Here is a 26093-nt window from a genome sequence, read left to right on the forward strand (position 1 = left end):
TAGATTCCCCAGCCAGGAGCAGCAACCTCTGTGTCTACCCTGTGAAACTCCTTTTGGAATCTTGTGTCTCAACAAAATCACCTCTGAGCTCCAGAGAATGTAAACTCTATTTAATTATCCTTCTATCTCAGGACAAACCTTTTATTCCAGCAACCAATTTAGTGAAGCTTTGCTGTGATGCTTCGAATACAAGTCTATCTTCCTTAAATATAGAGACCAAAACTGCACACAACATTCCAGGTGCAGCCTTACCAAAGCCCTGAACAGCAGCAAGAGTTCCTCATTCTCGTACTCCAATCTCCTTGCAAAATGGCCAACATGCCATTTGGCTTTCAAGTTGCTTGCTGTCCGAGCTTGCTAACTTTCTGCGTTCCTTGTACCAAGTCCCACAGGATATCAACATATACAAGTGTAATGCCTTCTAAAAAATATTCTGCTCTTCCATTCTTGTGGCCAAAATGAACAATCTCTAACATTTTCCCCATTCTCCTCCACCTTGTTACGCATTCACTTAAACTGTCTGTACCTCTTTCCAGCGTATTTATTTCCTCCTCATAGCTTACATTCCCACCTTGCTTGGTATCATCAGCAAACGTAGGTACATTACTCCCTGTGTCTACATCTAAGTTATTAATATCGATTGTAAATAGCTGAGATTCCAGCGCTGATTCTTGTGACACGCCACTGGTCACAGCCTGCCAACTAGAAAACCCCCTATTTACCCCTACATTTTGCTTTCTGTTCATTAACCAATTCTCAATCTACGCGAATATATTACACCCCCCAACCCTGCAAGTCTGTCTGTGAGCTCTTATCCTGCATGTTAGTCTCTTGTATGGCATGTTATCAAATACCCTTTGGAAATCCAAGTGTACTACATCAACTGACTCCCTTTTATCAATCCTGCTATTTCCATTTTCTGAAAAGATTTAGTGTTTCCAGTTGGGACCTTGCCAACTGGTTGGAGAACTGACCATATACTTGCATTCCTTCAATGGGGTAGGCCCGACAAATTAAGTGCCAGTCGGGCACTTAATGGCCAGTGGTGGCTATACTATATAATACAGTCTACTCTAGGGATCATTGTGGAATCTATGGAGAGATCGGTGGGTTGGGGGACATGGTAAAGGGGTGAGGAGCAAACGAGGATCCTATGCAATGGCAGAGATTGGTTCTCAGAGGGTGCCCCTTCTTCCCATGGCGGATCCCTCAATTGGACTAATTGAATGACTCTATCAAAGGTATAATGGGCTGAATGGTCTTCCCTGTGCTGAGACATTTTATAATTCTGTGATGCATTTTAATTTTTTTATATTGGTAGTTATTTTCTTCATTTCTTGCCAATTATGGGAACTACCTGGTCTGACCGATCTCCTCAATAGCTCTAGACAATTGCTTACCAGCTCAGCTTATAAATATTCCCTAACCACTTGCAAGGGCACCTTGGATTTGAACAGTTGTGAGTTATGAGTCAAAATGAGTCAATCAAATCACATCATGTCTTTTTCTTTTAATAGTGGGCTTTGTGTCTCATTTAGGCAAACACCATCAGAGACCTGGAAAACTTGCTTTGAGCAAAACGTAACTAATTTTCCAAATAATTTAGTATTTATGCCTTCAATTACAATGATTGTGAATTCAAAAATATAATCTCAGTGGTGGTGTTATTCACCGAATATGACACATCTTCACTGCAGGAGATCATCACACAGGGGCAGTGATATCAATTCTCATTGCTTTAGTTCTTGAATTAAAGGAGCCACTAGTGACCTAAAACTAGACAAAAATGTTTCCCATTTGTCGAAGTGACCAGGATACTCAGCAGGAATAAGGGTTCTCCACATAATTTTGAAAGCTTCGGCAAAGATGCACTTTCATAGACTTCATTCGTGAACATAAAAGGTACTTATTAATAAGAATTGTACAGCAGCCACATGGCTGTAGCCAGCTCCCAAAATGTTTCTGCCTCAAAGCCTCTCTCACCATCAGGTGATTCTACACTCTGAGTCTCAATTGGTCAGCCAAGGCAGGTGACCCTTACTCTGCTGTGTTTCCCTTAAAGGGACAATCACAGCAGCCTCACCAAGCTAAACATGATTTCACTAGAGGCAAGTAATTTGGAAAGAGGTGTGATCTTGTGTTTTAAACGCAGAAGGGAATGAGCAAAAAATGCTAATTAAAGTGTTCACTACGCAGTTGAAAATGGATTTGGTTTCAGTGATGAAATGCTATACTGATAAGTGGATTGTTTGATGAAAAGAATGAAATCCTAGATCCCTGAAGGCTCCCACCAGATTGTTCTCATTGATCCTTTGATACCCGCTGTATTTTAGACAAGAGCTCAATACTGGCTCAGTAAATGAACTGAATACTCTTCCATCTGTGCATTTCATTTTGCTTTTCTTTTTGCTTCTCAGTGTCTTCAACTTTCCTTACCCCTCTGAGGAATTAAAGTATTTATTCCCTCCTCCCATCCTCAATTTCATGGAGTTTAACTGTTGTTGTGGACAACGTACCTTTCTACCGTTGCATCTTGCAAAAAGGACTTTACCGGGATACTAACATGGCTTCAAATTTCTTGCCGATTGCCTTCTGACACATCACTTGTGGTCCTTCTGATTTGTGATGTTGGATAGTGAGTGTCGACAGGCAATTTGTGGGAGGGAATTACTACTTGAATTCCATCTGTCTCGACCAGATGTTCGCAGGGAACTGGGGGCTGATGATCAGACATCACACAGCCATCTGGTCTATTGCACTTGTGCCATTGTTAGCCATTCAGCTGGAGTTGTTGAATCCCATTTCTCTGCCTTTTCATCCATATCATTTTTATTTTTTCCTTGCAGTAACAATGCTGTTTACGTGATGTTGTAGTCTCTACTTCAGTAGCCACTGCTGTAAAGCTTTTTCCAGCTTGGCATTTATAAAGTGCTTTTCACACAATTGGATGTTTCAAACTCCTTAACAGCCAATGAAATACTGCTGAAGTGAAGCCACTGTTATAGTGTCAGAAACAGGCCAGCCAATCTATGCCCAGCAAACCCTCAGAAACTGCTACGTGACAATGATCAGGTCATCTGTTTTTTTGTGAAGTTGATGAGGGATAAATATTGGTCAAGATACAGGGGATAACACCCCTACTCTTCTACAGGATAATGCCAGGAGCTTATCTTACATCCACTTAGGCAGGCAGATGAGGCCTAGGTTTTACATTTTATCCAAAAAACAGCATCACCAGTAACGCAGCACTCCAGTGGAGTGTCAACCTTGAATTTTGTGCTCAAGTGCTGGAATGGGATTTGAACCTGGAACCTCGTGATTCAAGAGCAAAGGTGCTATCAGTTGACCTACTTTTATGTTCCAATACTGTTCTGTGGGGAAACATTTTATCTCCATTTGCCCATTCTTTGACCAATCTTCAGCTTATGTCCTTAGTAACCAAAAAGCCATGGAATCAGTCTTGCAATAATTAGCCTCCCAAACATGTTTCTAAAATTAAAAAGTACTCTCTTAGCTTCCCCCTCAAGCCAGTTACTGATATATATCTCAAGCACATTGGCTGCTTTGGTTCCTTAACCCTTAATATCCTCAATAAACTTATCAGTTGCTGTCTTGAGATTTTCCATTGACATAATCTGAATAGCTTCCTTCAGGAAGATTTCCAGATTTTCACCCTGCTTACACTGAAGAGTAGCTGCCTGACCTAATCTCCGAGCAACCTAAATCCAATTCTCAGGTTATGTCCCCTTGTTTTGGGCTGGCACACCAGAGGAATCAGTTTCTGTCTACTTTGTGAAATCCTTTAATCGTCTTAAAACCCTCAGTTATATTAATCTTCTATTCTCCTGGAATTACAATCTTAATTTGTGTGACCTGTCCTCATAATTTAACTCTCTAAACTTTGGTAACATTCTGCTGAATTTGTACTGTACCCCATCCAATGCCATTCTCTCCTTCCTGAAAGATAATCTGACGTCATGAAAGGCACTCCATAAAGGCAAGACTTTCTTATGTGAAGAGTCAGTAGTGTTGGGTATGTGCAGTCTTGTCTCCAGCGAGTGCCCAGAGCTGAGTGCCATCTAACCAGAACTAAGTGAAACTGTGCATATTTCTGCTCCTTGTATTCTAGCCTCCTTGAGATGAAAGTTAGCATTTCACTTTTAATTTTATTTGCATTTCGCTGCAATTCTTTTAGTGATTTCTATAGGTCGATAACTAAATCTCTCTGCTTCACTGTTCCTAGATTCTCACCATTTAGAAAATACTTTGATCTATATTTTGTACATCCAAAGTTAATATTTTTTATGCATCTACAGGATGTGGGCATCACTGGCTAGGCCAACCTTTATTACTTATCCTTAACTGCCCTTGAGAAGGTGGTGGCGAGCTATCTCCTTGAACCACTGCAGTCCTTGATGTGTAGATATACCCACAGTGCCATTAGGGAGGTGTAAGGAGATGTTCCTGAGGGCTTCTGTCTGATGCCATGTATTGAGCTGAACTCAGCTAATACAAAGACTCGCGAGAGACAGATTGCAATTTTATTATTTTAATATATTATTAATACGCATTAGGGGAGAGACAGCCAGAGGATCCCAATTTCTCTCTGACATTACAGTATATGTATAAAACAGATATACCTTTTGGAAGGTTTCTTTCTCCTGCACAATCTTTCATCCAAATTGGATGATCCAATTACATTAATGCACGTTATTTACCTTGGCCAATAGCATTCTACCTTCTAGCACAATTGGGAATTCATTGGACAACCAGACCCAGAAGTTCTTCCCCCCATTGCCTAGCAACCTTACCTACGCAAATCTGGTAAGCTGAAGGATCACCCTCGCCACTTGCAAACCATGGGAAGCTCCCCTTATCAATAGAAGCTGAATACTTCTATTCATTGCAATTAGAAGCTAAATAACTCCATTTATTTTGAAACCTTGATAGATTGCAGCTGCAGGATTTTCTACTGATAATAGTGAATATATTCCATACCTTACTGTTTTCAAAGAATGTGGCTTTGGGGCAGGCTGCCAAAGCTTACAAGACATTTGAAAATACATTTTAAATCTACAATACTTAATCAAAATTCTCTACCAATGATTATATAGATGTCCATAGAAACATAGAAGATAGGAGCAGAAGAGGCCATTCGGCCCTTTGAGCCTGCTCCACCATTCATTACGATCATGGCTGATCATCCAACTCAATAGCTTAATCCTGCTTTCTCTCCATAATCTTTGATCCCATTTGCCCAAGTGCTATATCCAGTCACCTCTTGAATACATTCAATGTTTTGGCATCAACTACTTCCTGTGGTAATGAAGTCCATAGGCTCACCAGCCTTTGGATGAAGAAATGTCTGCTCACCTCCGTCCCAAAAGGTCTACCCTGAATCCTGAAGACAATATCTTCGCATGATAAATATATTTTAGGCACGTTGTGATTCCTTATGGTATATATAAGGCACACTGTAATCCCGATTCTAAACTAGTCTACCTTGTTTTAATTGTCTTCAAAATCCCAGGGGTTTCTATAGCCCTTTCAACAGGAGGGATTTAAGGATTTTATCCAGTGACATGGTAGCACAGTGGTTGGAACCGCTGGCTCACAGCATCAGGCACCCGGGTTCAATTCCAGCCTTGGATGACTGTGTTAAGTTTTCACATTCGCTCCATGTCTTTCCTTTGGGTGGTCCAGTTTCTTCCCACAGTCCAACAATATACAGGTTAGGTGGGTTGGCCATTGGCCATGCTAAAATGTCCCTTAGAATCTCAAGATGTGTAGATTAGGGGGATTAGCAGGGTAAATACATGGGATTATGGATGTGGGCGGGGGGGGGGGTGGTAGGCCTGGGTAAATTGTTATGTCAAGAGTCGATGCAGACTCAATGGGTCCAATGGTCTTCTACACTGTAGAGAGTCTATGATTCTATAATAGTAAAGGAACAGTTATATATTTCCAAGTCAGGACGGTGAATGACTTGGAAGGGAACCTCGAAGTGGTGGTGCTCCCAGGTACCTGCTGCCCTTGTCTTTCTACGTGGTAGTGATCGTGGGTTTGGAAGGTGCTGCCGAAGAAATGATGGAATGATAGAAGTTTATAGGATCCTGATTAGAATGCTTTCCCAGGGTGGAAGATTCAATTACTCGGGGGCATAGGTTTAAGGTGCAAGGGGCAGAGTTTAAAGGAGATGCATGAGGCAAGTTTTTTACACACAGGGTGGTGGGTGCCTGGAACTCGCTGCTGGGGGAGGTAATGGAAGCGGATACGATAGTGACCGTTAAAGGGTGCCTGGACAAATACACAAATAAGCTGGGAATAGAGGGATATGGTCTGTGGAAGGGTTGGGAGTTTTAGTTCAGTCAGGCAACATGACCATTGCAGGCTGGGAGGGTGAATGACCTATTCCTCTGCTGTAATTTTCTTTGTTCTTTGTTTTAAAACTTGGTGAGTTTCTGCAGTGCATCTTGTGGACAATGCACATGGCTGCCCTGTTCATCGGTGGCGAAGGGATTGAATGTTTGTGGAAGGGGTAACAATCAAGCAGACTATTTTGTCCTGGATGATATCAAGCTCCTTGAGTGCTGCTTGAATTACACCCATCCAGGCAAGTGGAGAGTATTCCATTACACTCCTGATTTGTCTCTTATAGATGGTGGATATGGTTTGGGGAGCCAGGAGGTGAGTTACTTGCCTCAGGATTCCATGCATTTGACCCGCTTTTGTAGCCACAGTGTTTATAAGGCTAATCCAGTTCAGTTTCTCATTGGTGGTTCCTCCCAAGATGTTGATACCATCATTCAGTGATGGTATGGCATTGAATGTTAGAGGGCAATGGTTAACTTCTCTCTTGTTGGAGATGGTCATTGCCTGGCACTTGTGTGGACTGTGCCACACTGAAGGAAGCTGGACTGCTTCAGTATCTGAGGAACCGCGAATGGTACAGCACATTGTGCAGTCGTCAGCAAACATCCCCATTTCTGACCTTAAAGTGAAAGGAAAGTCATTAATGATGGTTGGGCCGAGGGCACGACCCTGAGGCACTCCTGCGGTGATGTCCTGACACTGAAAAAATTGACCTCCAACCACCACAGCCATCTTCCTTTGTGTTATGTACAACTCCAACTAATGGAGAGTTTTCAGCCTGGTTCCCAGCGACTCCAGTCTGAGATGGTCATTGCCTGGTGTTTGTGTGTTGTGAATGTTACTCGTCACTCGTCAGCCCAAACATAGATATTGTGCAGGTCTTGCTGCATTTGGACATGGACAGCTTCAGTATCTGCTGCTGAACATGGTGCAGTCATCAGCACAAATCCCCACTTCTGACCTTAAGATGGAAGGAAGGTGATTGATGAAGCAGCTGAAGATGGTCGGGCTAAGGACACTACCCTGAGGAACTCCTGCAGTTATGTTCTTGAGTTGAAATGATTGATCTCCAACCACTGCAAGCATCTTCTTTTATGCCAGGTATGACTCCAACTGGTGGAAAGTTTTCCCCCCTGATTCTTATTGGCTCCAGTTTTTCAGGATCCCTTGATGCCATCCTTGGTCAAATGCTGCCTTGATGTCAAGGGCAGCCCTTGTCATCTCACTTCTGGAGTTCAGTTTTTTTCGTCCATGTTTGAATCAAGGTTGTAATGAGGTCAGGAGCTGTGTGGTGGAACTCAAACTGAGCATCAGTGAGCAGGTTATTGCTGAGTAAGTGCAGCTTGTTCGGGTTGTTGATGGCACTTTTCCTCATTTTGCTGATGATGAAGAGTAGACTGATGGATGGTAATTGGCCAGGTTGGATATACCTGGGCAATTTTCCACATTGCAGGGTGGGTGCCAGTGTTGTAGCTGTACTAAAACAACTTGGCTAAGTGCAGCAAATTCTGGAGCACAAGTCTTTAGTATTCTTGCCAGGATATCGTCAGGACCCATAGCCTTTTCAGAATCCCACGTCTTCTTGATATCACATGGAGTGAATCGAATTGATGAAGACTGTGATGTTGGGGACTTTCAGAGGAGGCTGAGTTAGATCACCCACTCAGCATTTCTGGCTGAAGCTTGTTGCAAATGCTTCAGCGCGATCTTTTGCACTGATGTGCTGGGCTCCCCATCATTGAGGATGGGGATATTTGTGAAGCCTTCTCCTCCAGCGAGCTGTTTAATTATCTACCACTAGTCATGGCTGGATGTGGCAGGACTGCAGAGCTTAGATCTGATCCACTGGTTGTGGAATTTCTTAGTTCTGTCTATCACTTGCTGCATGTACTGTTAGGCACGCAAGTAGTCCTGTGTTCTGGCTTCACCAGATTGACCCCTCATTTTTAGGTATGCCTGGTATTGTTCCTGGCATGACCTTCTATACTTTTCATTGAATCAGAACTGATCCCCAGGTTTGGTGGTAATGATAGAGTGGGGATATGCTGGGCCATGAGGTTATAGGTTGTGGTTGAGTACAATTCTGCAGCTGCTGATGGCCCACAGCGCCTCATGTATGCCTAGTCATGAGTTGTTAGATCTATTCAAAGTTTAGCACAGTGGAAGTGTCACACAACACGATGAAGGTATCCTCAATGTGAGGACGATGCAGTGGTCACTGCTATCAATGCTGCCATGGACATCTGCAACAGGCAGTTGGTGAAGATGAGGTCAAGTATGTTTTTCCCTATTGTTGGTTCCTTCACCACTGCCACAATGCCAGTTGAGCTGTGATGCCCTTTAGGACCTAGCCAGCTTGCTCTGTGTTGTATTATTGGATCACTCTTGCTGATGGACAAGGAAGTCCTCCACTCAGAGTACATTCTGCGCCCTAGCCACACTCAGTGCTTCCTCCAAGTGGTGTTCAGCATGGAGTACTGATTCATCAGCTGAGTGGAGGGAAAGGGGAGGGGGTGTGGAATGCTACATGGTAATCAGCAGATTTCCTTGCTCCAGTTTGACCAGGTGCCATGAGACTTCATGGGGTCCAGAGACTCACAGGGCAATTTTGAATGACTTCAAATTCCCCAGTTGAGTTCAATATGGCACACTTGTCTCCACTCACTTAATTTATCAAAGCCCCATTTGCAATTTTCTGCTCTCGTTTACAGTATTTACTGTGTCATCTAATGTAATTTTACCAATCACTTTCAATAAATGCCCTCTATTCCTTCACCTCAGTCATTTATAAATATATTGAAAGCCTGACGTACCAGTAGAGATTCCTTGGGGACACCTGTTGTCACGTCCTGCCATTTGGAGTCTTTGCCTTGACTCTCTGTCTTTTCCCATTTAGGAAACGGGAAGAAAATATATGTATGTATTATCTCCATCAGCTTGGCTACTTTATAAAATTATTTTCCTCTGTTTCTCAAAATGGACAATTTGTAGGCTGATAAAATTGTTACAGCTAATCACGTGCTTGTTTCTGGAAGTTTCTGAGCAGTTTGAAAGTGAAGGAACGCAAACAGCTCAACCCCTGCTAAAATGTAACATGCCTTGTATAAACATTCCAGCAAAGCCAACACAAAGGATCATAGATGATAAGTCTGCATCAGCCAAGTGACTCTATTTGTGACACCGAGGGTGGAATTTTCCAGCCGTGCTCGCCCCAGGACTGGAAAATCCTGCCCAAGGTCAACAGACCTTTGCATCGTACGTGTCCCACCTGCTAAGGGTTTCATTAGCTCAATAGCTCAACCAGAAATTACCCTGTTACGTGACCGAGACTTAAGCTGTCTGAATTCCTTCAATTATGCAGTATTTGAATTTAGCTTCAGCCACTGTTTGACCTCAGAAGAGAAGCAGGACTTCAGGCAAGTAGCCTGTCTCAGTCAGCCATTTTAACATCTAACTGATAGCAACAGAAAGAGTTCTGTCCAGGTCCCTCAACTACACTGTGAATTAATGTGACACCTGGAACTTGCTTATCTGTGTCAGTGCCTTAAAGACTAATTCATCTCCATGTTCCTTTTCCTATCATGGAAATACTCACTTGTGGAAAGGTGGATCACCCTACAAGAAAGCCTGCTATCATCTGAAGGAATAAGTGAATGGATTTTTGCGTCTGGACTCACTTATAAGCAAAACTCATTATTTTTATTTTGGTCTGGCCATATACTCCTTTTTTTCCCTTATCCCTCTTTTATTGTACGAGTGCAAAAGGGGAAGATGTTATGAAACCCCTTCTCGCATTTTGTGTGTGTGTTTGTGTAAAATAAACCAACCCTCTTACTTTATCTTATCTAGAGCTTTCAGTTGGGTTATTAATACAGATTAATACAGTAATTAATTAATATAATAAAGAACAATAGCAGCATTTAAGGGGCATCTTGACAAATACATGAGTAAAATGGGAATTGAAGGATACGGACTCCATAAGTGCACGCAGTTTTCGTTTAGGCAGGCATCATGATCGGTGCAGGCTTGGAGGGCTGAAGAACCTGTTCCTGTGCTGTACTGTCCTTTGTTCTTTGAAATTGACCAATACATTAAACTGAAGGGTTGGGGAAAATGTGTCAGCACTTATAAAGAGGAGGAAAATCAGAACTGAAAACACCATTCTGTTTGCAGACAGCTGGTGAGAGGAGAAATCAGGACCATTTAAATTAATCCCCCCCTCTCCAGCACAGTCTCCAGACTCCCAGCCAGTTCACTACCCATGTCTTGAGCCTGCCATTCATTTATCCAAACATGCATTCTTCCAGTACCTTTATTCAAAACTAAATAGCTTGTTTCTGGTAGCATTCTATTTTAGCTGCCCTGTTAATGAAACTGTGATCTGGGTTGATTTATTCATTTATTGTCCCTTACCCATACTGGTTGGAATGGGTTAACTTGGCACAGACTGGGGAAAAACTTGGGCCTTTTTGACCTCTATGGCTCAATGCAATGTGCAATGATGAACCAGGCCAGAGGTGGGGGGGGGGTGGGGGGTTTTGTTATCGACAACACGGCCTTTAGCACATGCTATCAATGTAAACTACTTCTTTTATTTGAATGTGTCATTTAAGAGCAGGCTACACATCCTCAATGCTGTGCGCTCACCATAGAAAAAAGACTTATATAGTGCCTTTTGTGACCTCAATTTGTTGCAAAGTGCAATACAGTCAGCTAAGTTATTCTGAAGCATTGTCACTGTTGCTGTGTGGGAAATGCTGCAGCCAAATTGCACAGAGCAAGCTCCCACAAACAGTAACAAGACTGATCAGATAACCTTTTTCAGATTTGGCCAGAATACTACAGCCTGTACTCGTTGAAGTTTAGAAGGCTGAGGGGGGATCTTATAGAGACTTACAAGATAATGAAGGGGCTAGATAGGGTAGAGGTAGAGAGATTCTTCCCGCTTAGAAAGGAAAACAGAACTAGAGGGCACAGCCTCAAAATAAGGGGGGGGGGTGCAGTTTAGAACAGAGTTGAGGAGGAACTTCTTCTCTCAGAGGGTGGTGAATCTCTGGAATTCTCTGCCCATTGAAGTCGTGGAGGCTACTTCATTGAATATGTTTAAGTCACGGGTAGATAGATTTCTGATCGGTAAGGGAATTAAGGGTTATGGGGAGCAGGTGGGAAAGTGGAACTGATCCACTTCAGATCAGCCATGATCTTATTGAATGGCGGGGCAGGCTCGAAGGGCTAGATGGCCTACTCCTGCTCCTATTTCTTACGTTCTTATGTTCTTATGAACATAATACCATGGGATATTTTACATCTATATGGGAGGGCTGATGGGGACCTTAGTTTAATGTCTCATCTGAAAGATTGCACCATAGATAGTGCTGCACTTCCTCAGTACTGGATTGAATGTCAGCTGGATTATGAAGTCTCTGGGGCAGATAGAACTTAAACCGTAGCCTTCTAACCTGCAGCTGAAATGATACCCCCACCCTCCTGCAGACTGCGCCCGTGACAGAGTGGCACATTACACTGCACTGTTCTGTGGGACTTTGTCGCATTTTATTTTGGTTTCCTTCTGAAAGCACTGGCTTTTGGGCCAGTTCGCGGCATGCTCTCTGTTGGCACCTCACCCATTCACCATGTGAGAGTCTGGCAGTGTGCGCCAACAGGAAATTCCACCACAGGGTGCATCACAGCCGTGCCATTCCTGGAGTTCCTATTGACATTAAAAGCTTACGGATTCCTCAGCTCCTTGAAGTCTTTCAGCCAACATGTTGTTATTAGTTAAATATTCCCCGAGTAAATTCTTCCCAAAACTCCACCAACCCCCCAGTCATGCAGCTCCTGTACTGGAAAGGTTGGGTACATTGTCAGATTCATCAACTGACGTTTGACTGTTTAAAAAGACTGTGCCCTTAACCAGCAAGAGTGCAACAGGAGGAATTTGCCATCCTGCTTTTCTTTCTCAATTTGTATTCCCTGATCAGATATTCCCTTACATGGACCCAGCTCTATTACAGCTCCTGCTGTCTTGCTGGGGGAATGTTGTTTGAAAAGCCAATAGCTTTTCCTGTTAATCCGATCCTTCATGGCTTAGTTGAGTCTTTCCCAGTTTCTAAACAGACTGGTTCTTTGTGTGGTTTCTGAATGTAAATGCTTCTGTTGCCTCTAATCCTCTCGCCTGCACAGTCTGGTCGAAGAGTTCATTTGGTGGAAGTTTGGTTGTGGTGTGGGGGCTGAAGGTTGGGGGGGTCTGGGAATGGCTGGGGGGAGGGGGTAGAGTGTGGAGAGTGGAAAAAATTCACAACGGCACCTAATCTTTAAAGGCACTATGTGTTGTAATTGAGATGATGAAAACGGTCCCAGTTTTGTGCCCAGATGTTCTGTTTTAGATTGCAGGAGCTTCTTCTTGATAAATACAATGTAATTGAACCTCCCATAATGATCTGGACACCACACCCAGGAGTTTTAGTGAGTAAAGAAACCACCTGTTGTCGTGCTAAGCCATGGAGACGAGATGGTCCCCAATGGGTATAAAATTAGCTTATCTCCAGACAGAGCACTCAACTTTAGCATCTGCTTTGGGGAAGGAATGTTTTGGATCACTGTGTTTGCCGTTCTCCTGGTGTCTGCATATGTTTCTTCCGGGTGCTTCATTTTCTTTCTCCCACAGTCCAGAGGGGGGCGGGGGGGTGGGTGGGGGAATGTGTGTGTGTGTGTGTGTGTTTGCATTGCCCCTTGTAACAGACTAGCGACCTGTTCCAGGAATAATTAGCCATGGAATCAGATAAAAGTCTGAACTATGCACCGTCAGGGTACAGAAAGGTGGAGAGACAGTTGTGTATGTGGCCATTTGGGTGAGGGCAAGACTGCCTTCACTCATAGTCAAATAGCCAATTGTTCAGGCTGGTGCATACCAAATAGCCAATCAGACGAAGAAAAAAATGTCAACACACATTGAGTTCTCAGTGCCTGGCTCTCTCTACTGAAAAAGCAAATCATTTAAGGATTGAGGTCATATCAAAATACTGTGGATACTTCATGGGCATATTTTGAACAGTAAGGCCTGATAACCTCACCGACTTGGTTGAAATGCAAGACAAATTTTGAATTTGTCCAGGACTTTTGTTAAGCCACAGTGGAATGCTGCATTCACTGTATCAGCTGTCCCTCAATTAGTAGCGCTCCCACATCTGCCTCAGAAGGTTGTGTGTTCAAACCCTATTCTGAGACTTGGGTACGTAACCTGGATTGACATGACAGTGCTACTACTGAGGAAGTGCTGCACATTTGGAGGTGCTGTCTTTCAGATGAGGTTAAACCTTCTTGGATGGATTTCAAAGATCCTGTACCACTACTTGGAAGAAGAGAAGGGGAGTTTTCCCTTTGGTCCTGATCAGTATTTACCCCTCAACCAACCTGACTAAATTAGATGAATGCATTGCTGTTTGTGGGATATTTCTTTGTGCAGAATTGATTGCTGAGTATCCTACTTTACAACCTCCATTACTTTGTTACCGGAAAATTCAGCGGCCCTTTATCATTCTTTTAAAACTTGTGTTCCAATTCAGTCACAGGAAATGTGGGGATGATAATTGTTTGGGAAAGCAAGGAGTGAATTTTAAACCCCCACAATAGTTAGGGATGGGTTTCTCTGGTAATTAATGTAAACGCAAACTCCAGAAAGTGGTTATTTCCTGTTTATCCACAGCAGTTTTGAAGAAGTCAGTCATTATAATATTGAAGTAAGTCCTCATTCCTCAGGTTTCGGGAACTATTTGAACTCAGTGGCTGTGGACCAGGATTCGCATGGGCTGAGGGGACTGGCAGCCAAAAGTAGATGAGAATCTAGGATCCAGCAGCTTGGTGCTTTCTCACCACTGCTTGTGGGCCAAGAGGCGTACTTTCTTTCAGTTCATCCAACAAAACTCCCCCTCTGCCCATTCTGTTATTTGTTGACGCCCCCCCCACCTTAGATTCCTTCACATCTAATCACGTGATCCTCCAAACCTTTATTGATTTTCCAGTCCCCTCCTCCCATCCAACCTGCCTCACTCCATGTGATCTCTCCCTCTCTCATTGCTGCAGTCCAATCCCTGTCCTCACTATGCTCAGATCTGCAAGTCTTCTACTTTTGGCTTTCGCATCCTCCTCTATCCACCCATTCTAGCTGACATCTCTCAATGTGCTGGGTGAAAATGGAGTAAGAAACATTAAACATGAGGGCTTGCTGTTAAAATCAGAAGGACATCTGCATTCTAGGAATTTCCAGATTTCCTGGCCCCTGACACACACCCTTCACTCACTCTACTTCTCAGGTTATATTAGTTAATACATACCTCAGCTGGAGCACTGTGCATCAGAACATCACATTTTTGTCAAAGCCCAATGAGGTTGCAGAGATTTATTAGAATGATATGAGGAATGAGGAGCTTCAGTTATGTGAAGAAACTGGAGAAGTTGTTTCTCTTAGAGAAGAGAAGGTTAGAAGATTCAGAGGTGTTCAAAATCATGGAGGCTTTGAAGGGAGGAAGGAAGGAGCTAAACACAACAAACCTTCTTTATTTCCCAATGCAAATTTCTACCCGTGTATTATTTACCTGGCGAACATCCAACTCGGCCCTATTATGTACTCTCAGAAAAGCTAGATTCAGTAGTAATTCTTAAAAGAGAATTGAATAAATGATTGAAGGGAAAATATTTACAGAACTATAGGGGAAGATCAGAGGACTGAGATTAATTAGATGACACTACCAAAGAGCCCACACAGGGTCAATGGGCTGAATGGTCTGCTTCCGACCTATATACTATACAATGGAGTACAGAATTTGAGCCTTCTTATTACTAGTTTGCTATTGAACATATAACCTAAGGAAGCAATATCCAATTGCATTGACCTTGTCTGTCCTTGTAACCTTCTTCAGCCCTGCCTCACAGTGCACATGGACCCATGTTCAATTCTGGCTTTGAGTGACTTCATAGCGAGGGGGATTGAATATAAAAGTAGGGAGGTCTTACTGCAACTGTACAGGGCACTGGTGAGGCTGCAGCTGGAGTACTGTGTGCAGTTTTGGTCGCCGCACTTGCGCAAGGATATTTTGGCCTTGGAGGGAGTGCAGAGGAGGTTCACTAGGCTGATACCAAAGTTGAGAGGGTTGAGCTATGAAGAGAGGCTGAATAGACTGGGCTTGTACTCGTTAGAGTTTAGAAGGATGAGAGGGGATCTTATTGAGACATATAAGATGATGAAAGGGATGGATAGGGTAGAGGTGGAGAGGTTCTTCCCGCTCAGAAAGGACAGCAGGACTAGAGGGCACAGCCTCAAGATAAGGAGGGGGCAGTTTAGAACTGAGTTGAGGAGGAACTTCTTCACTCAAAGGGTGGTGAATCTCTGGAATTCTCTGCCCTTTGAAGTGGTGGAGGCTACCTCCCTAAATATATTTAAGACATGGGTAGATAGGTTTTTGGTAGGCATGGGAATTAAGGGTTATGGGGAGAAAGCGAGAAAGTGGAACTGAGCCATTTCAGATCAGCCATGATCTTATTGAATGGCGGGGTAGACTCGAAGGGCTAGATGGCCTACTCCTGCTCCTATTTCTTATGTTCTTATGACTGACTGTGTGGAGTTTATATGTTTTCCCCATGTCTCTGTGAACTTTTTCCCGGTGCTCCCTCAGTCCAAAGGTTTACAGGTTAGGTGATTTGGTAGATGTGTGGGGTTAGGGGGATAGGTCGGGATGTGCACCTGGATAAAGCACTCTATCAGAGTTGGTGTAGACTCGATGAGCTGAATAGCCTCCTTCTGAACTGTAGGGATTAGAAAATTTAAAACAAATCTAGGATTCTCAATTTTTCAAGATTGGCCTTTAGTCTCCTCAAATTGAAGATTAATCTCTGCTGTCTGCAATCCTGGAGAAAAATCCTTTTTTAAAAAAAAATATTAATTAATTGAAAATGCGCACTATTGGCTAGGCCAGCACTTATTGCCGATCCTTATTTGCGCTCGAGAAAGTAATTTTCTGCAGCCAGTTGAAAAGCTGTGAACATGGTTTAGGTACACCCAGATTGTTGCTAAGAAGAGAACGCCAGAATTTTGATCAGTGATGGTGAAGGAATGGCGAAATATTTCCAAATTTGGATATGTGTGGCCTGGAGGGAAACCGGCAGGTGTCTGGTGCCCTTGTCCTTCTGGGTAACGGGTTTGGGAGATGTGTCAAAGGAGTCTTGATGAGTTGCTGCAGTGCATCTTGTAGATGGTACACATTGCTGCCACTGTTCATTGATGGTGGAGGGAGTGAGTGTTTAATATGGTGGTAGGGATGCCAATCAAATGAGCTTCTTTGTCCTGGATAGTGCCAATCTTCTTGAGTGCTACTGGAGTTGGACTCAACCAGGCAAGTAGGAAGTACTCCATCAAACTCCTGACTTATGCCTTGTTGTAGTATTATTATTTTTATTATTATGGATAGACTTTGGGGAGTCAGGAGATGAGTTACTCTCCACAGAATTCCCAGTGTTTGACCTCCCTTGTGGCCACAGTATTTATACGGCTGTTGCAGGTCAGATTTCAGTCAATGGTAATCCCAGGATGTTGTAATGCCATTGAATGTTAAGGGGAAATGGTTGTATTCTCCCTATTGTTGGAGATGGTCATTGCTGGGCACTTACTTGACACAAATGTTACAAGTCCCTTACAATCTGATTGTTGTCCAGGTCTTGCTGCATGTGCATAGGGACTGTTTCAGTATCTCAGGAGTCGCAAATGGTGCAGAACATTGGGCAATCATCAGTAGACATCCCTAATTCTGATCTAATTATGAAGGAAAGGTCATTGATGAAGCTGCTGAAGATGGTTGGGCCTAAGATGATACTATCCTGAGGAAATTCTGCACCGACCTCCTATGTTTCCTTTGACTTGCTGGCAATTTATTCTGGCAGATTTTGCTGCTATGAAGTGCCTTAGGACATTTTACTACTGAAGTTACTTTATAAATACTAATCATTTGTAGACAGCAAATGTGTGTACTGTGCAGCATCAAGTAGATTAAATCTAAAGCCAGAATTTTAAACCCCTTTGAGCAATGTACCAGTTGACGGGTAAGTCCCCGTGGATCGTCCCCCAGCCATAAGGGCTGACTTAGCATTTCTGACCTCTTGATTATACATTTCTCCCTTGCTGCTACTGCTCTAACAGACTCTGGTAAGTTGGCCTCACTTACCTCTATTTTGGACTTCCAGCGATGCGCTTGGTCTACTGTAGTAGTAGTAAGAAATCTCACAATACCAGGTTAAAGTCCAACAGGTTTATTTGTAGCAAACGCCACTAGCTTTCGGAATTGGCCATTCCTTTGTCAGGTGGGTGGGCTGACGAAGGAACAGCCAGTTCCCAAAGCTAGTGACGTTTGCTACAAATAAACCAGTTGCTCTTTAACCTGGTGTTGTGAGACTTCTTACTGTGTACCCCAGTCCAATGCCGGCATCTTCACATCATGACTACTGTAGTACCGTAAAAAATCTGACAATACCAGGTTTTAGTCCAACCATCATGACTGCTGTAGTACCAGCAGTGGCGACTGCTCCCAGCAGTGTTACAAAGATTGAGGACTTGCTGGCCTGCTGAATTGACTGTGAACACTTGGAGGTTGAACTGCCTGTATCATGGGGGCAGAAAGTACAACCTCAGGCAACTAATTGCATGATCCTGCCATGGTTTCCAGGAGTGAAGGAAATTCCTCAACCATTGCTCCTCCAATGGGTTTGACCAGGTGTTAGATTTGGAGGTAGGTGAACACTTGGGTGATAGTGACCACAATGCGGTTATGTTTACATTAGTGATGGAAAGGGATAGGTATATACTGCAGGGCAAGAATTATAGCTGGGGCAAAGGAAATTATGAAGCGATTAGGTGAGATTTAGGATGCATAGGATGTTGAAGGAAACTGCAGGGGATGGGCACAATTGAAATGTGGAATTTATTCAAGGAACAGCTACTGCGCGTCCTTGATAAGTACGTACCAGTCAGGCAGGGAGGAAGTGGTAGAGCGAGGAAACCGTGGTTTACTAAAGAAGTTGAATTGCTTGTGAAGAGGAAGAAGGAGACTTATGTCAAGATGAGACGTGAAGGCTCAGTTACGGCGCTTAAGAGTTACAAGTTGGCCAGGAAGGACCTAAAGAGAGAGCTAAGAAGAGCCAGGAGGGGACATGAGAAGTCTTTGGCAGTACGATCAAGGAAAACCCTAAAGCTTTCTATAGGTATGTCAGGAATAAAAGAATGACTAGGGTAAGATTACGGCCAGTCAGGACAGTAGTGGGAAGTTATGCATGGAGTCCAAAGAGAGAGGAGAGATACTAAATTAATATTTTTCGTCAGTATTCACACAGGAAAAAAGACAATGTTGTTGAGGAGAATCCTGAGATACAGGCTATTAGACTAGATGGGATTGAGATTCATAAGGAGGAGATGTTAGTAATTCTGGAAAGTATGAAGAAAGATAAGTCACCTGGGCCAGATGGGATTTACCCTAGGATTCTCTGGGAAGCTAGGGAGGAGATTGCAGAGCCTTTGTCTTTGATCTTTAGGTCGTCATTGTCTACAGGAATAGTGCCAGAAGATTTGAGGATAGCAAGTGTTGTCCCCTTGTTCAAGAAGGGGAGTAGAGACAACCCTGGTAATTACAGACCAGTGAGCCTTACTTCTGTTATGGGCAAAGTTTTGGAAAGGATTGTAAGAGATAGGATTTATAATCATCTAGAAAAGAATAATTTGATTAGGGATAGTTAGCATGGTTTTGTGAAAGGTAGGTCGTGCCTCACAAACCTTATTGAGTTCTTTGAGAAGGTGATCAAAGAGATACATGAGGGTAAAGCAGTTGACGTGGTGTACATGGATTTCAGTAAAGCGTTTGATAAGGTTCGCCATGGTAAGCTATTGCAGAAGATATGGAGGCATGGGATTGAGGGTGATTTAGCAGTTTGGATCAGAAATTGGCTATCTGTAAGAAGACAGAGGGTGGTGGTTGATGGGAAATATTCATCCTGGAGTTCAGTTACAAGTGGTGTACCTCAAGGATCTGTTTTGGGGCCACTGCTGTTTGTCATTTTTATAAATGACCTGGATGAGGGTGTGGAAGGATGGGTTAGTACATTTGCGGATGACACTAAAGTCGGTGGATTTGTGGACAGTGCGGAAGGATGTTGCAGGTTACAGAGGGACATAGATAAGCTGCAGAGCTGGGCTGAGAGGTGGCAAATGCAGTTTAATGCGGAAAAGTGTGAAGTGATTCACTTTGGAAGGAGTAACAGGAATACAGAGTACTGGGCTAATGGTACATTACTTGGCAGTGTGGTTGAGCAGAAGATCTTGGTGTCCATGTGCATTGACCCCTGAAAGTTGGCACCCAGGTTGATAGGTTGTTAAGAAGGCTTACGGTGTGTTAGCTTTTATTGGTAAAGGGATTGAGTTGAGGAGCCATGAATTCATGTTCAGCTATACAAAACTCTGGTGCAGCTGCACTTGGAGTATTGCATACAGTCCTGGTTGCCGCATTATAGGTAGGATGTGGAAGCAGTGGAAAGGGTGCAGAGGAGATTTACCAGGATGTTGCCTGGTATGGTGAGAAGATCTTATGAGGAAAGGCTGAGGGACTTGAGGCTGTTTTTGTTAGAGAAAAGAAGGTTAAGAGGTGACTTAATAGAGGCATATAAGATGATCAGAGGATTAATAAAATAGGGTGGACAGTGAGAACCTTTTTCCTCAGATGGAGATGGCTAACATGAGGGGACATAGCTTTAAACTGAGAGGTGATAGATATAGGACAGGTGTTCTTTACTCAGAGAGTAGTAAGAGCGTGGAAAGCCCCGCCTGCAACAGTAGTGGATTCGCCAACATTAAGGGCATTTAAATGGTCATTGGATCAACATATGGATGATATTGGAATAGTGTAGGTTAGATAGGCTTTAGATTGGTTTCACAGTTTGACGCAACATCAAGGGCTGAAAGGCCTGTACTACGCTATAGTGTTCTATGTTTTATGTTCTATGAAATGATCTAGCAAGCCACTCAGTTCAAAGGCAATTAGGAATGGGCAACAAATGCTGGCCCAGCCAGTTACACCAAATCACATGAATAATAATCCAGTGATTTAGAACTCCACCGTGACAGTTTGAGAATTTGAGATTTTTCTATTTGTACCTTTCTGAATAAAAGCAGAATGGGTAAGAGCCAAGTGATGGAGAAGGTCAGTGATGGGAGTGAGTGGGAGATAGACCAAGTTTTTGTCCATCTTGAGTATGTAAGCCAGGTGAACAGATAATTGGCAGCTAACAAACTCTGCAAAATGACGGGAGAGAGGAGTGAGAGCTGGACACGAGTATTCAAATTGTAACACAGTTCTGGCAAGAAATCGGCAATTGTAAACTACAGTTGTGAATCTTATGTATGTTTATTTTAACTTTGGTAATGCTATTTGGAAAGCAGCCAAAATGTAACGGTTTCACAGCCTAAGAGAATTTGGCGTCTTCCTGAGAGATCTAGTTGAGAGTCTCAAATTACCTGAGGTGAATGTCAAATCCACCCAGATTTGCTTTGGCACTTTAATGGAGTTTGTGGAGATCACAGCGTAACTGATTCTTGTAAGTCTACTGTTTATGTAACTTGCTCTGCCAACTTGAGACAATGCCAAGCACTTTGGCAGGTCCTTTTTGCCAGGTCCATCCATAGAAATTGCGCTGATTGCCATCAAAGGATACAAAATTCAATGGCTTTCCGAAGGTGAGAATGGGGATCTTGGCACCATGTAGTGTTCCAGGAGGGGTGAAAAATGCACAAGAGGGATCAGTCACAACAATGTGTTTGAGTAAATTCCTCTCCCCTATTCTCCAGGGTGGGGCGTTGAGTGTGTGGGTGGGGTGGGGGGCGTGAGGGGTGGGGGTGGGGTGGGGTCTTGAGGGGTGGGGGTGGAGCGGGGGGGTGGGGGGGTGAGTGGATGGATGGGGGTGGGTGGTGGGAAGGAGATCAGGATATTGAATTAGATGATCAGCTGTGATTAAGATGAATGGCGGAGCAGACTTGAAGGGCCAAACGGCCTACTCCTGCTTCTAGTTTCTAGGTTTCATAACCTCAACATCTTTAAAACCAATGTTTTTGAAATGTAATTAGTGTTATGATGTGTGAAAAATGGCAGCAATTAGCTTCTCTTTTCTTGTTATGTCTTAACCTCCTTGGTAACAAAATTAGAGTCATGAAAGCTCTAATTGACTACAATCCACAGCATTTTGGGGCAGCGAATCCTGGATTTCTCTGACCTCTTGTATAGAAAAATGCTACCTGATCTCCCTCCGATCTGGTATAGGTCTCGTTTTAGGATCGTACTCCCTTGTTCTTGATTTCTCTCCAGGGGACACCATTTGGCTGCATCTAACCTATTTAGGCCTCCCAACATTTTTAACATCTTAAAGCTGTTTTCGTTGATTGCATCACCCCTCAACCATCTGTACTTGAGCATTACTCAGCCCTGTATCATTTTGTAAATTTGCACTCCACCCTTTCCGAGACCAATGTATTGTTTGAGGCCCATTGCTCACAAGTGAATGCAGTACACCAAGTAGGGGCTGACCAAAGCTCTGTACAACTGAAGCAGCGTTTTCTCTCCCTTGTATTTCAGCTCCCTTGAATAAAGGCCAAACATTTCATTAGCTTTTTTGATTTTTTTTATATATACCTGTCCACTTAAATGATTTGTGTCCTCGGACTCAGGGGCTAAGATGAGAGAATTCCTGATTTTGTGATGTGAGGTAGTGTTTCCCACGAGACATTGATGAACAGCCAGCAGGGTGTTATAGCAACACTGTTTTACCCTCGCGTATGAACTTTGGCAGCAAGCAGCTTGCAATGTAGGTCATTTATTTGTTCATGGAATGTGGGCATTGCTGGCTGGGTCAGCATTTATCGCCCTTCCCTGAGTGGGTTAATCACATTGCTGTGAGCCTTAAGCCACATATAGGCCAGGTAAAAGCAACAGATTTCCTTCCCTAAAGGACAGTAAATCAGATGTGTTTTATACAACAATTGACAATTGTTTTCTGGTCATCATTAGACTTTTAATTCCAGATGTTTCATTGAGTTTGAATTCCACCATCAGCTGTGGTGGGATTTGAACTCAGTGGATTACACTGAGTAATAGTCTTGTGACAATACTACTATGCCACTGTCTGCCTCTCATGTATATGTATCTGTGCAGATTGGCTGCTGCATTTCCTGCATTACAACAGTGACTACCCTTCAAGAAGGACTTCCTGGGCTCAAAGCACATTCAGATGTTCATGAAAAGTTCTTAATTAATGCAAGTCTTTCTTTCCTTTTTACTTTACAAACGTATACTATGCCCCAGCAATAAAAAAAAACACTTAGGCACACGCTGCTTTCTTGCTCACCATTTTACCGAACTTTAAAAAAGGTAGACATTCACTTGCATATATTGTTTACATACAATATCGTTCAAATGTGCCTAATGACCATGTCTATTATTACTCATTTTATGAAATGCTGCTAATTAAGAAATACAATTATCCACATCAAGAATCCTAATTAGCCACAAGTAAGTGGGGATTAATGTACTGGGATTACTTTGTTTTCACTGTTCTGCCTCAGCAAGCCTGTACTGACCTGGCTTCTCTTTTTGTTGAAGATGGGGATTTACAGATATGCACGCATGATGGGCCGACCTGTTGCACAAAGAGAATGGAAGAGAGATATCAAGTAATGGTTCGCAGAGAGGTCCTTCAAAGTATCCATTTCCTGAGTTACGAGCTGAAGTACAGGATTGAGAAGAATGGCGAGGCTTTCCAAGGTAGGAACGCTCTGGTAAATAAACCACGCCTGGAGATCCAGTAGCAAGTGATGAATTGATCTTATTCTTGCAATGGACGCAGTTCTCTGATAATGCTTATAAAGCTGTTTATGGTACATGTCTGTCTCTGACCGGCTGTAGTAAAAGTGCATCTGATCAGAACGTCAAAGCACTTTTTAAAAATGAGCGTGAATTCTAAATTCTGACCACTTTTCCTTTGGCTGTGCTCCGATTTCTCTCTCTCCACACATCTATCCATTTGGTTTTACTCATGTCCCTCAGACTGCTTCTCTCCCTTGACCATGCCATGCTTGTACAGATGTTACATGTTTCTACTAATCCTCTTCCCCCTTAAAGAATGGCTTCAAACCTGAATGAATGTGGAACATGATGTGGAGATGCTGGCGTTGGACTGGGGTAAACACAGTAAGAAGTTTCACAACACCAAGTTAAAGTCCAACAGATTTATTTGGTAGCAAAAGCCACTAGCTTTCAGAGTGCTGGCTAATGGATTCTAGTCAATTAGAGCTTTCATGACTCTAACTTTGTTACAAAGGGGGATTAAGGCATAACAAGAAAAAAAATGTGGAACAGACAGTGGGAGACAGTGAAGGGAAAAGATAGGAAACATTTTAAAGCTATTAATACTCATTTCATCTTATTTTTGATAGGGTTGGTTGATTTGATGGGTTACCTGGGAAATGGTGTGGCCTGAAATCTATCAGTATATATTTTCCTGCTTTGGAGATTTCATCCGTTATTTGTATTTTTGATCTTGTTGGAGGTTCATATGTGGCTGCTCTCTTACTTGCTGGGAATTGTTTTCTTTGATGTGAAAGAAATCAATATACAAGGAGACAGTCAATACAGTAGATTCTGGAGCAAGAGCAAAGGGTGCCAGAAAAACCCATCAGGTCTGATGGTATCTATGACGGGAGAAACAGAAATATCGTTTTGAGTCCTTTGACTCTTCATCAGAACTGAAGGGAGGAAGAACACATTACAGCCGTAGAAATTTCAACAAAAAGTAACAAAAGGTAGGTGGTCTGGTGTGAAAGGGGGAGGGAATATCTTGCACAGAGGCAATATATAATAGAAATGTCAGTTACTAGGGGACATAGATTTAAGGTAAAAGGGGGAACGTTTAAAGGAGATGTGAGAGGCAAGCTTTTTTTTTTACAGAGGGTAGTAAGCGCCTGGAATGTGCTACCAGAGGTGATGTTGGAAGCAGAAACAATAGCAAAGTTTAAGAGGCATCTTGACAGATACATGAATAGAGGGATTCAGATCACGTAGGAGCAAAAGGTCTTTAGTTTAGAAAGGCGTCATGTGGGCACAGAGTTGGTGGGCCCAAAGGCTTGTCCTGTGCTGTACTACTCTTTGTTTCTAATACATATATAAGATATTTAAAAAAAAAGGAGGCTTAAGAAAGAGGAAAAAAGGTCACAATCTAAAGTTGTCGAACTCGACATTGAGTCCCAAGGGCTGCAGCATATCCAAAGGATGCATGGAAGGGTGGCACAGTGGTTAGCACTGCTGCCTCATAGCACTAGGGATCCACATTTGATTCCAGCCTTAGGTGACTCTGTGTGTGGAGTTTGCATGTTCTCCTCATGTCTGCATGGGTTTCCTCAGTCTCCTCCCACAGCCTAAAGGTGTGCAAGTTACGTGGACTGGCCACACTAAGTTGCCCCTTAGTACTCAAAGATGTGCAAGTTGAGTGGATTAGCCATGGTAAATGTGGAGGGTTATGGCGATTAATTTGGGGGATGGTGGGAGTTTAGCTAAGAAACTCTTTTGGTGCAGACTCGATGGGCTGAATGGTCTTCTGCACTGTCGGGAATCTATAGTTGTTTGAGATGGTGCTCCTCCAGCTTGCTCCAGGCCTCATTGGAGCGGTTTGTTTGTATTAGTCTGGATTCTATGATGCCCTACCCATGCATTTGGTTTCAAGATGTGCGTGCTGCACATCCTTTTTGAAGTACCATTCTGAGGAGCAGTGCATGGTCCTATGCAGACTCTCACCATAACGTGTAGAACCAGGATAAGATTGCTATAATTAGCCTTGCAAGGGTAAAACCCAGCTGCCCAAGTGTTATACTTGATAAACCAGAGAACAGTCATCAGTGAAACAGACAGGAAGCACATTAAAATTCAGAACTGTGTATATTTTGTTTTATAGCCAAACACACGTGCAACCCGTTCAGCGAGATTTGGCAGGTCCGTCAAAGCTGCTATATCAGCAATCTTTTCTGACTGAAAGTGATCTTGTTACTGTAACCATTGGGGCTGTCTTCCCCTCCCCTCACATTCCACTAAACTGTTCAGAAGATAGTTTCTCAATGGCCCAGGGTTTTCTGTGAGGTGGCATTAAACAATGCCTGCCATTAGTTAGACTTGCCCCTAGCTGTTTAATGTTGATGATATTTTGCTCCGTTGGAAACACGGGATTCAAACTGTGCAATGCCTTCTTTAGGGCATATTTGACCTGAGTGAACAGGGCCAGCAAATGTGTTTCTTCTTGAAAAGTTGGGCTGAATAATTCTGAAATGTAATACTTTATGGACTGACAAAGAAATGAAAGTCAAAATAGGCAAATACAATTTGGTTCACTAATATCTATAGCGTACAAGAAACAGAACTTTTCAGTGTATACTAATATGTGTGACAATAAATCGAATCAAATCGAAGTTTTTTAGTGAAGGAAATCTGCCATCCTACATGTGACTCCAGAACCACAGCAATGTGGTTGACTCTCAATTGCTCTTGGGCAACCAGGAATGGGCGATAAATGCTGGCCAACCAGCGATGCCCATGTCCCATAAATGAATTAAAAAAAAGACTCGAGCACAGAAAGAGAAATAAAGGAGAAAGAATGAT

General features: G+C 43.0%; 1 protein-coding gene across 4 annotated transcripts in view; it reads left to right on the forward strand.

Annotated features, from left to right (window-relative positions):
* gpc5b (glypican 5b) overlaps positions 1–26093 on the forward strand; it is a 530906-nt gene that overhangs the window by 44059 nt on the left and 460754 nt on the right. For all 4 annotated transcript variants that reach the window (XM_080185282.1, XM_080185279.1, XM_080185280.1 and 1 more), the window contains exon 2: positions 23052–23213. In XM_080185282.1, the coding sequence (XP_080041408.1) occupies positions 23052–23213 (162 nt within the window). The remainder of the gene's footprint in view (positions 1–23051; positions 23214–26093) is intronic.

This window comes from Carcharhinus amblyrhynchos, chromosome 3 (assembly GCF_965287045.1).
Source record: "Carcharhinus amblyrhynchos chromosome 3, sCarAmb.v2.hapA, whole genome shotgun sequence".
Classification (NCBI taxonomy): domain Eukaryota; kingdom Metazoa; phylum Chordata; class Chondrichthyes; order Carcharhiniformes; family Carcharhinidae; genus Carcharhinus; species Carcharhinus amblyrhynchos.